This window comes from Labrus bergylta, chromosome 13 (genome assembly GCF_963930695.1).
Source record: "Labrus bergylta chromosome 13, fLabBer1.1, whole genome shotgun sequence".
Taxonomy (NCBI): domain Eukaryota; kingdom Metazoa; phylum Chordata; class Actinopteri; order Labriformes; family Labridae; genus Labrus; species Labrus bergylta.
Window position 1 is genome coordinate 29252474 of NC_089207.1, and position 13241 is coordinate 29265714.

Here is a 13241-nt window from a genome sequence, read left to right on the forward strand (position 1 = left end):
TGGTGTATCAGAACATTATACATTTTACCAAACAGTGTGAAGAAGTATAGGGCTGATATGATTAGTTTATTAATAAGTAGTTTATTGAAGATTTAACTGGAAACTACTTTGATTATAATTTAGGTCTTTTTCATGCAATGACCCGACATATTTCATTGTTCCAGCTGCTCAGATATGACACTTTGTGGTTTCATTGGTTGGACAAAACAAACATTAAGTGAAGCAGTGTTTCAAGGTGTTCATCGTTGAGGTCTTTACTACTTTAAGGTTCTGATTATACTTACATACTTTTTTTAAAATTATTTTTCAAGCAGGACATTTAATTTAAATTAAGTCTTATTAAGGTATACAATTAGTTCAATTGCTCATGTAAAGAACTTAAATTCCTTCTCCATCAGTGGCTCAGCAGACGGCTGTCACAGGTTAATTACTGCCTGTCAGAGTTCACAGAGACTCCAGTTTGTTCTGTATACTAATAACGTTACTGTAAGTGGAGAGAACTTTTCGCTCTTTCACTCGCCCACTCGTGTGCTCCCTGTCTCTCTCCTCCTTTGGCAGCTCAGTTAGAGAGTCTGTCAAATTTATTTTAAACATTAATAACGCTGAATTAGATTTCTGAGCTTTATAAAACAATGATTCTGAAAGCCAGGTTTTGTCTTTAACAGATGTTCACCAAAAAGGGTCAGCCAGTCGGATCAATGATATTCACTGATCCATTCAGACTGCAGAATGCAGGTTTAACCTGCTGAATAGAGGGGAAAGTGCTTTTAACTTCTGTAAATGATTGGAAGGTGGTTGTTTAAAGCTGTTGGAATTCATGCTGGTAAAAGCAGCAAATTCAAAATCCTAACACTTATGTTATAATGTGTTTTTGTCTGTTTGTTTTTCTGACACACAGACATATATATCTTATATTTATCTCTTAGGGAAAGATTCTCCATTCAACATTTCTTATTAATGAGGAATTCATAACAAAGAGCAGGGAATGTTGCTGGCTTGAATTACATAAACATTAAGGTTGTGGCTGACTCCAGTAACAGAGTGAGATAAATCACCTAATTAAAAAGAAATGAGTAGAAACAATCAATGCAGATCACTTCCAATGTGGTGACATGGCTCTCCGGAGAGAGCAACAACAACCACGTTTTAAAAACCAATGCCACACCATTGCATAGAAATGAGGCAGAGTCATGAGGTTTAATCACTTAAAGCCAACCTGGAGTCTGAGGGTGAATATTGTGAGGCTGCAGGAGAAAAAGCTCCATCACTGGTGTCAACTCACTGTCAACACATGAAAACGATGATGACACGGGGGGCGTAAACCGCAGTGGACAATATTCATCAGCACAGCATGTGAGATATTCAAACGACGTGTGAGGAAAGAGACATCCGCGCAGACAGAGTGATAAATAACATCAAAACTGGTTAAAAACAGCCTGCTACAATAACAAAACAAATACCTGCAGAGATATATAAACATTGTCAAAGAGATTGTTCTTAGAAACAGATAACTGGTGATTCATGCAGGAGGCATACAGCTCTATTAGATATCCCAGAGGACTTTGGGTGGGTGTGTATATGTTCAGCGTTGAGTTCTCAGGTGTGGGAAACAGACTGACAGCTGTTCATCTGGCGCTCCATGCTTCAGCTAATTAATGTCATTAAAATCTAATCCCACCATAAGACTGCACATAGATTGCTTTTAAACATGAATGTGTATAATAACAACAGTAGTACCACATTTCAAACCCATTTTTAAATCTAATGTAATTTCCTTTGTGATAATCACATGACGGTGTAAAATGCTAAAAACACACAGTAAGGAGCACCTGTTTAATAATGAATGTGGTGTGTGAGCCTCGTCCTAAGAAGCAGAGGGATGAGAGGTCAGCAAGGATTTGTCCTCCAGTGGGAACATGAGGATTAAAGACTGGCTACTCAGCAGAGCCCATTTAATCTACTGTATGATTTCTTCCCCGGATTTAATTTATTCAATGCAACATTAAGGAAGAAATACAAAGTACAGACTGACGATCTGGCTCTGTGATGTTTGTTTGATTAAACCACACACTACATGTCATTTAGCTGCCGCATGAACAAATATGAAGCAACACTCCTGCACCAAATTGTCTCATAGTGATATTAATAATGAGATGACTGTGTGGAACTAAAGCTATATTAGTTCCAGGAAGAGCACCTTTCAAAAGTAATGTGAAATGACGACGCGAGACCGGAGTGTTTAAAAATGACATTGGCCTTTGGGAGTCTGCAGTCAGCGTGTGTTTCCCATGAAATGTCTCGGTCATATTTTATTTCCATGCCTAATTAATCTTCTGCTTCGGGGTACGCAAAACAAGCATGTGCAAGGACATTTGATCCAAAGTTGTTAGTGGACAACAATTCTCCTGCATACTGTTTATCACAATTTGTGATATTTATTTATTTACTCATCCAGTCACTGCTCAATAATAACTGTATATACTCTTTCACTGCACTATAACTTCACTTATTTGCACTATATCTCTATATTTATATTTGTTCAGTCACTGCACAATAATAACTGTATATATTCTTTCAGTCACCACAACTGTCTATTTATTTATTATTATTATTCATTCACTGAACAGCAATTGGCCACTTTTCACAAACATATTTGTTTTCATATAACCACAAATATATTTTTGTTTTTGTAAACGCTGCTGTATAGGATTGCTGCTAACAAAGTTTCGTTGTGTCCTTGTATACAATTATAATAAAGATTCTATCTTCTTAATGTGAAGCAGTTAGGAATGACAATTTTCCAACATTATTGGCCTAAACAACAAGAAACTCTTTCTAAATAACGTGGGCAATTAATACGAAACCAGTTATTTTTTTGCACTGTAAAAGCACAGTGCAGCACACAGGTAGAAAACTGACAAGTAAATTCAGAGACTTTTGCATCATTTCACATTTCTGAGACTGTATAGCTGTGCTGCTGCTCCTCAAACACAAATCTGTTTTTGCTTGCCTAAGGTGGTGTCACAGGAGACACTTTGTGCCTCAGACTCATGCTTAATGACGCAGAGGCCTTGCTGGATGTGAAGTGGCACTTTTTATATCTGTACTTTTCTCTCAAGTTCTACCACATGTTGGGTTTTTTTTTTCATCATGGGGGTGTTGTTTCCTGCTAGTGGATTGGTTCAGGGAGAAGGTGTCATGTGGGGGAAAAAAATCATTGCTATCACCGCAGCATAGCCTCCAGTAAGGATTTCTTGCTCTTTGGTCAGATTAGTTTTTCGCCTCTGCAATATCTTGTCTTTTCTGGTCAGTGGAGCAGTTATATGATGCTGGTCTGAATGGATGCCACAGGAACCAAGATAAATATCTTATAGCTCCAGGTCTGTAGTCGCTCTGTGTCAGGCTCCTCAGGTGTTCCAGTTTCTCTATAAGCCTTAAAGCCAAAGCTTCTTATTGGTTTTCACTGAGCTGATATAACCAATTTTAAGATAACTGGACCACGTAAATAAAGACAAACGGCTCGGCAGTATTCATATTACCACATTAAACATTATACTAATCTGTCTGTCCGTGCTGAACGCAGAGAGCCTTCCTTACAATTTAACACTGAGAGCAAAGTCAATACCTTCTTTGTGGTTAGACCTTAAGCTAACTGAAAATCTTTCATTCTATAATGAGCATGAAATGTCAGAGCCTGGAGATATTGAAATGGCATTTAATCTACACAGAGGAACAATATTCCAATTGACAAGAGTCCTGATGAAGACAAAATACACCATGCGTCAGGATTAATGGTAGAAATACAAAGTTTTCCATTTTAAGCTGAGCCCTTTCTCAGAACTGTTCTTTTTTAGTAAAGTCAATGTAGACATTTCTGCTTAGGCTGAAATACACTTGGTGGATCGTTTTTCTTACTATAATAGACAAAAGGCTTTAAGGTTTTATAGACACTAAAAGAGCATACAGTATGAGTTTGTGTTTCCTACGCAGTACAAATAAGTGCTGCTAGTGTGAAATAGTGTCTCTCTCTTTGTGTAGGTGTGAATATGACTGTTAATATATTGGTATATTTGTGTTATTGCTCTGAAGATATCCCTTTAGCAGCCCACACAACCCTGAAACAGGATAAGTGTTTTTTTAAATTGATGGTTGGAGATTAACATTGGAACATATACAGACTAAAAGACTGACAGCTGCAGCCACTTCAACCTGTCATTTATGGACAATATTGCAGCTCCTGCCCTGTCTTACTTAGTTGATCGCTTGTTTAATGTGAGCTGTGACGGGCGTTTCTAAGGAACCAATTTTATCCAAGAGTGAGCTTTAAAAGCAACAGGAACAGTAGCTCTATTCAGACTGCCGTTTCAAGCCCGCGATGTTTACACCCCTGTGAAGTTTGGCCTTCAGTCTGATTGTTGTGGAGGCGTAATGGGGTGACGGAGTGATCCCACCTCTGTAATACACCATCGCGGAATAAATATGAATGTACGAGGATGTGATGAAGGCTGAGCTTAGTTACTGCTTTTTGTCTGAATGAAACATCTAAATAAGTCAAGGCAGAATTATTCAAGACATTTATAGAGACAACAAATGTTTCATCCGACTCAGCATGTACATCAACACAAAACTGTGTTAAATGTCCAACATGCCAGAGCGCCAGTAGCATAGAAGTTAGTGCGCCAGCCCAATGTACAGAGGCCACTGTCCCGGGGTCAGGTCTGGTGCCTTTCCCCCATGTTGTTCCCCACTCTGTTTCTTCCTATGATTTCCCACTATGTCCACTGTCCTGTCTCTCCAATAAATGTATAAAAAGCCCAAACTAAATCTTAAAAAAGAGTCCAACATGCCTCTTTGCATTATAGAGTATCTACTATAGAAGCACTTTGAAGGACTTTTTCAGCAAAGAAATCTGTATTACAAACGTTAGTTTAATCTTAACTGTGAAAGGTTTATTGTAAACCTGGTACATTCCTTATTTGCCCTCGTTCTTTACAATTCTTCTTACAAGGCCAAATAAAGCTTATAAATATATATAAAAAATGTGTTAATCATTCATTAAGTAAATAAAACTATGCACCGAATGTGTTTAAAGAAAGTGAAGATGCTCAACCATAATCCATCATACATCCATTATCTACTGCTCTCCCGTTTGGGGTTGCCGGGGGTTGGGTTCGATTCCAGCTTTATACTTTGTGTATTATTTTGAAAAATGTTGGATTGAACAAATAGGATCTAATTATTTTTGTCACTCATTTCATTCATGCAGATTTGGATATGTAGTGCACACTCAGCGACAAAGTTGCAAGCAAATAAACACATTGATATTTCCTTATGATCTCTTCATTGTGTTATAAACAGACTTCATGTTGTACTTGTGGTTTGTATTTTGCTCCATGTTCATGTGAGAATATCTGTTTGTCTGCTATCAGTGGAAAAGAACACGCTGAAATCTGCATATATCATCATCCAGGTTTTTGGGGGGGTTGTTTGATTTCATTAATCAGCATTTACTCTCCACCCCTGCTGTGAGCAGAACTTTCCCCAACATGACCCACTCTGGCATCTTTCAGTCTCGTCCTTTAGGCTGCCACACTGCAGCTGCTCTGCCCTGTGCTTGTTGACACAGGCCACCATATATCAATCTTGAAAGCGATCTCCTTCCACACTGACATCAGTGAATTTGTGTATCCACAGCAAACAACTACCAATGTTGCTGTCCTGCGTTTCGTCCAGCTTGAAGTCACAGAAAAAATAAACTGTCAGACGGCATGGATCAAGGCAGAGCATACATATAGTATTACATCACTATAATTTGATCAAACTGGTTCCTTTCAGGGTGTTTCCTATCTCAAGATGGACTTTCGTGGGCCACACACAACAGTAAGCACAGTCAGCTTGCAATAAAGGCAATAAGTCCGAGTCACCATATTTGATAAGAATATAAAGTGAATTAATTTCACAATCATACAATACACCCTTTAACTTCCTGAGAAAGCTTTTATGAGGAAGGCCACTGCTCTTGAAAGACTGATTTGTATACTGAAGGTCTCATTTGATCTGTGTTATACAAGACTTACACAGTATATGTCTCCTTTACATGCAGATGTGAAAAGTACAGGAACATATCTGAGTGGATCTTTTCATTATGAGACTATGTGCTGAAACACAGACACACTAGAAGACACAGAAACAAAAGTTGGCCCCTTGCAGTAAGGAAAAGAAGGGCACGTGGTGTTTGGTCTAGCCAGAGTGTGAAATAAATAAGGAAGCTCCTTTAGGAAAAAAGGAAGAAAGAAAATAGAGGGAAAGAAGTTGTATTCTGATTGTTTCATGGCGGTTAGGTTTTGAAGCAGACATGAAATCAGCCACACGGAGCCACTCTGCCTGCTTATGTGTGAATGAAGCTAAACGTTCTACTTCATTCTGTCTGTCAGATGTGTAATGTTAGCTCAACATGGCCACCTGCTAAACACATGCAGCTCTGTATCCATGATACAGACAGTGAGCAGGTGAGTGACACCTTACGAAACAAGCATCTAACCCTTACCTTACAGATTAGAATAACATGAAAATAAAACTCACACGCTTTGCTATTTAGCATTTACAATGTCTCTCACAGAGAAAACTAAATTACAGTATGTACTCATTGCAGATTGAATTAGCTTTGATCTGTGTCATACAGGTTCTTATTTTAATTCTCAAAGCTCCTTTAAGAGAACCTATTTGATAACAACACTGAACTAAAAGGGAAATGTGCTGCTCCTCCGATGGAGAATGTGTCCTCCATTCGGAGGCTTTTTGTAGATTTCAACCTCATTGTTTTGTGTTGCTGGTCCGTGAAGTCCCATGGCTCTCACAAAGACACAAAACTTTGTCCAAGGTCACAAGCTGACACAAAACGGTCGTACACTACACTTTATGCTCAGCTTAAAAATGGCCAGATGCCAAAGACTGACTGGTGAGGAAGACTGTACATCAAGCAAACCGAAACGCACGCACGAAATACAGGACCAGACCAAACTGAAAGTGATTACTGGAGGAGTATTCAGTCATGCAGACAGGTGCACTCAACTACACACACTTCTGCTCACTGTGGTCAAATTTCAACAGGTGAAGAGCAAGAGCGTTGGTATCGTCAAGACTGCGAGTGCAGCCGCCACGTTCACCCACTGCACACGACCTGAGGGATTAAAGACTCACACCTATTAATGTGTTACATGTTCCCCCCTCTGTTATACTACCTCACCATTCAAACCTCAGTGGGTTACACATCGCAGGGGAGGAATAACAGAGGCGTAAGACTGTATAGAGCTCCACAGAAGCACAGAAAGCGCACGTTATGAACTTTGCTGCATGCAGTGGAAATCTTCATGAACGAAGACAGTTAAACCTTTTTTAAACCAAGAAGGCCGTGTGCTGAAACGCGCCCGTTGTTGATCTGTACACTGCAGCTCTACCCACATAAAACATACTTTGAAGGACATCTTCTGTTTTCTTTCAGCTTTTTGCGGTTGTGCACCTGAAAAATTTTATTACGGTTGAGTGTGCTTCTTTTTTCCTATTTTTGTCACTCTGGGAGACCCTCCAACAACAGACAACTTCTCTGGATTTAACAGTATACCAGCAGGGGTTTAGCATCAAGAGGGATGCGACCAAATTGTTCAAGGATTTGATTGCTCCAAGCTTTACCAATGTTTAGTGATGTTTCAAATAAGGGGAGGGCTTAGTTAGCTCCATATTTGAATTTATGAATTTGTACAAGCACCAAAGTCAACAGGACAACCCAGTATAAAAGAACAGGATTTTTTTTGTATCACGTCCTTTAGCGGCAGCAGTAACAAACAAATAAATGTTTTAAATGACTAAAGTTAAATTGCTTTATTCTGCTCTTTTATCATATGTATTGTGTTTTCTTTTTAAAAGGCTCTATGATGCATATTTCATTTTCAGTGATGGGTCTTAGCACGTTTTCACATTTTTTCCTTCAGGATGAGCCTGATCTAAATGACAGCAGGAATCATCTCAGTTAGGCCTTCTATGAAAAATTGAAAACAAATATAAATATTTATTCAGAAGAACAAGTTCCCATTGAACTTTTCTTCACAAAACATGGCACTCCCTGCAGTGCAATTCTGCCCTATTACAAGTCTCCATTTAGCTCAGCGGGGGACCAGAATCCCATGAATAAATTCTTTCTTTGCATGCAGGAAAAATGTTGATAGAAGAATGACAAATAAAGCACCTTCTTATCCGAGGAGCCTTTTGTGTGTATGTTTGTGTGTGTCAATGGAACAGATGTTGTCAGGTCATGATAACAGCCGAGTAACAGCTGTAAATTCTCCTGAAATAGACAAAGTCAAACTCGACAACGTGGCACACCTATGTCTGTAATCCTGCACTCATAAGGTAAACATTTTGACCTGCACAATCTTTTAACTTTTAACTTGTTTAAACAAACCTTTTTGTTTTATTCTGCCAGCTTACACCGACTAAAGGAAACACTGCACCATCCATCTGACTGTTGTTCTTCGCTTCCATAATGCTGATTAAGTGATTATTAAAGTCAACATAACTGCTCAGCTACAGTTGGATTTCCCTTTTCCTCCATTTTCAGTTTTTTATATTGTCGTTCTTTGCATCCATAAAGCATTAGCTCCAAAGTGCCCAAAGCATTCATACATCACCACTTCAGTGTTTTACTCTTTAATGAACATGAAAGGAAAAAGGTGCAATGAAGCTATATTTGTGTTATTAAATTTTAATCCAGTTAAGCCCTATAATGTCAAAGTATTGCATGTAGCTAGTGCAGATCTATTTCAATCAACATGACTGTCTGAAGCTTTCAGCTCATTGTTTTATACCTGAATGTTCTGCTTAAAAGATCATTCACCTCATATTTGTCACTTTAAGACTTAAGTATTACATAATACCGACTTGCTTCTTGTCTGCTCTTTACCTGCACCACTTTGGAAAGTAAACAGTAAGAATAAATTGTAAAGGAGGGCCAGAGAATACACACATGTGCTCTTATTATGAACCACGTCAACTAGTCCCATTTAAACATACTGATCCGTGCAACAGAAAAAACGTATAAGCACAGATCTGATTGGTATGTGGCGGCAGTAGCTTAGTCTGTAGGGACTTGGGTTGGGAACCGGAGGGTCGCCAGTTCAAGTCCCGGTGCGGACCAAGTATGGAAATTGGTCTGGTAGCTGGAGAGGTGCCTGAGCACTGCCGAGGTGCCCTTGAGTAAGGCACTAAACCCCCTCCCCACCACCAACTCAAGAGCGCCTGCTGTGAGCTGCTCCGTCACTCTGACATCGTATTAGTGCATGTCCATATGATCCTGTTTGTGTGCATGTGTGTATATACTTCAGCCTATGTGTGTGTTGCATGACTACAGTGTGTAAAAACTGAAATTTAATCAATAAAAGTAAATCTTAAATCTTAATCTTAAAACAGGACAGCAGGTGAATAATGTTTGGAGTATCGCTTTGAAAAGACTCACCAATGTACAGGTTCCACTCGGGATCCAGATCAGCTTGATTTGCTAGGCAACCCTTCATGACGTTGAGGCAGTAGTTCTTACAGGCTTTGACTGCCGGCATGCCCTGACAAAAGGGGCAGTACATCAGCTTTGTCAGTGCTCTGATGCATGATGGAGTGCTGCTTACCTGCAAGAACAGTGTGACAGGAGGCATTAGTATTTGAACAACGTCCTCAAAATCTCATTTGATTAGAATCACTTTTTGTAATTGAATGATCAAGTCAATTCCCAAAAGAAATGTGACGTCCTTCGCCATGTGACGTCCTTCGCCTGAACCCATAACAATTACAGATTCTTTAGATTTTTGAAGGGAGTTTTGATATACTTTTTTCTAATGCACTCAGAAAATTTAAAGATTTATAACACAATTTAAATGTAATATTATTGTTTAAAAAATTGGTTGCACACACAAGAAGAGATGATTTAAGATATATAAAGTGTTTAGTGAGCATTGTCATTGTGATTCATCATTGGTAGCCATATTTAACCTGTTTTTAAATATCAAATATTAAATACATACAGATAATCATTTGTTGTCAAGAATGCTGTTGTGTCAGTTTTCCATATTTTTGTTTTGTATTTTTTGAATGAAGTCAAAAAGAGCCCGTTTTGTTTGTGTGTGACAGGTAACGGTTTAAAGAACGGCGTAAAGTTTCATCAGTAATCAAGTCATAAACACACGTCCATAGACACAAAGTCTTGTCTTATAAATAACACAGGCACATAAAAAACACTGAGGGAATGTTTCTCAATTGTTTTCTCAGATTATCTCTCCTCAGAGAAGACGTGTGAGAAAACGTGTTTGACACTTGAGTCAAACTTGAAATAATCTCCTTGTTTACAAGAGAGACAAAAATTACATGAACAACAAGTCAAAGGAATACATTACTGTTGAAGTAAACAGTTAATGTAGGAGATGTCAGACTCTTAATGTGAGCCTGCATTGTCTTTTATTACAGATATGCAAAACACACTTTAAACATGATGTGTTCTATTAGTTGATAGATTTATGGGAATAAAGTTTGCTGTCACAGCTTCAGTAATACAAAAAAAAGTACAAAAGCTGCATAAAAATATATATACAGAAGATCAACAAGATGACAGACTCTCACTTTTGTTTAGTTGAAGAGCTCTTTGCATAGGTGTGTTTTTTTTACTACAGTATATCAGTTTGGTCAGAGCCACAGGCCTTTTTTACCTTATTTAATTTGAATGTATGAATAAGCCACAACTGTTTTCATCATTCTTTTAAAAAGAGAATGGAACATAAGGAAATCCCATTCAGTTAAACAGTCAAATATGGCACTTGTCACATGTGTTTCAGTTCTTCTGATAGAGTTTCAGTATTGGTATCTACAAATAAACGACTAATATCACAATTGATTGAAGGTGATGCTTTATTTAAATTGTTTTCTGAGACAGGCTTTTCTCTGACTGCCATTCTGATAACCATGAAATAAATGTATAGATCTGCACATTCTTCTAATGAGGTAGAAAACATTCAAAGATCAAATGGTGCAGATCCAGTAAGCTGATCCAAACCAAGCTGGTTAATGTTATTTTCTTAATAAATAAATAAAAGGTTCAGGGGTTGAATAGATGATTGTTAAACAATATACAATGCTGCAAGCCCTGATAGGATAGAATAATTTGTCTGTTTATTGTGCATGAAACGGACTCAACTTTATTTGACTAATGTGTCTTATCGTCTCAATCTTCATTTTGTGAGAAGATGAATCAGATGTTCCCTCCTTCCCATTTAGGCCACATGTGAAGCCTGCCTTCCAAATTGCAGCATCTTATCAGTGATGGACTGTTTTGCTATGTGTGTAGGCGAGGATAGTGACATTTCAGATAGCAAACACAAAGTTGACAGTGTGACCCAGTAAAACAGATTTTATGAGATGATTTCTAAAGAGCAGGCTGCACTCGACACTCTTATCCTCATGCACTCTCACGATCGCACTCTGGAGGCTTGTCAAGATGTTTGAGGCCAAACCTCCCGGGTCGCAGCTAATGGACTTTTTCCTCTATTACATAAAGCATCAACATGAGTCTAAGTTTTTTTTGGATACAGAGACACAGCATGCAAAGCACTTCTGTGTCATTTCCTTTACAAAGATAAAAATGTAACTCTTAGCACTTGTGCTAAAGTGATTTTTAGATTGAATGTAGAAACAGCCAGTGTCTAATCCTACCTCTTGTTTTACAGACAGATGTGCAGAGTGAGTGTTTTATGAGAAGAAAACACCAATAGGAAGGGGGAGCTGGGATAGCCTTGTGTCAAACCTGGGTTTCCTATCTGCTATTTGCAGTAAGCGCTTATACAGCAACAAATGGTTTCAAAAATAAGATTAAGAAAACATCAAAACATCATTCAATAAAAAGAAAAAGGTTTCAAAGAAGACAACTTTTCGCTGCCTGAGGGCAAAGCACAAGACCAGCCAATCTTTGTGACAAACAGGCCTTTTGGACACACTGACAGGCTAAAGAGAGTCCTGCAGAAACATCTCAAACAGTGACTTGTGGGGAATTATCTGATAACTGAGCAAGAGCCTGACCAAGCAAAGCTTCTATCAATTAGAAAGCAGACAGGAAAGTGCAGTGCAGCAAATATTGGTTTATTACGCTCAATTCTGTCGAGATGTGATAAAAATCTGGCAGCAACATTTTGTCTTAGCTGTAGTTGGTGGAAGTTGTATCTGTATCGAATAGCAGAATAGACTAAGTTACAGTAGACCTGCCTGGAGGAGAGAAACCATGGATGACCTTTTCCACGGCTGAAATGTATAGAAATTACATCCTCTGTCTCTAGGAGATATGTGTTAAAGAGATGAGTATCATGAAGGGAGGAGTGGAGGTAGTTGTGTAGCCCCGAAGACTCAGTTTCCATGGAGACTCAAATATACAAGTGCTTTAATGCAACCCTCACACATGAGCACTCAGACTACAGGTTTGGATTTCTTACATACAAAGATGACACTGAGCATTCTAAGGATCGCCATGTTAACATCATATCACATGTGACACAGGTGTGGGTCAGCCTGAGGCCCTGATCAGACAGATGACAGACATGTCACACTGAACCTTTATTGTTGAAGAATAAAATGAAAATTTTAAAAAGGCCCAAAACTCATGTCATCTGATAGGACACTAAGGGAGTAAGACCAATGAGTGAGTGTTTGATCTCTCAATGTGCTGTATAATCTGAGCCACACAAAATATCAGGGAATATGTTCTAAATTGACAAGAACTTTTTTGTTGTCAGTTTGAACATTCATAATGTTATGACTGTAACTGTAGTAGTAGTATGTCAGGAGTGATAGATCATGCTTTTTTTAATATGCAACATTTTTTCTGTTAAAATAAATATTTTCCTTCCACAACAAATAATCATCTTTTAAAAAGTATTATTGTGCTTTTAACAAGTGTATGATAAATTATGAATACAGAAATGTTTTTGATCAATATCACTTTTGGAAAAAGTGCTCTGGATTCACCCTGGCTCATATTCTGATTGATGAAATGGACAAATATTACACTTTGATTCTCTGCTATGAAATTAGAGGCCTGTTAGGGACAATTGAAGTGTATTGCATTGGATGATTCCTCCTGTGGTGATGGTTGACTTCAGTACAAGTACAACATTGGCCTCATACTGAGCAGCATAATAACATTCTCATTTTACAAAGTT

General features: G+C 38.3%; 1 protein-coding gene across 2 annotated transcripts in view; it reads right to left on the bottom strand.

The window, feature by feature from the left end:
- The window catches only part of gpc6b (glypican 6b), an 89289-nt gene that overhangs the window by 40490 nt on the left and 35558 nt on the right, over window positions 1-13241 (bottom strand). For both annotated transcript variants that reach the window (XM_065962339.1, XM_065962338.1), the window contains exon 4: window positions 9509-9674. In XM_065962339.1, the coding sequence (XP_065818411.1) occupies window positions 9509-9674 (166 nt within the window). The remainder of the gene's footprint in view (window positions 1-9508; window positions 9675-13241) is intronic.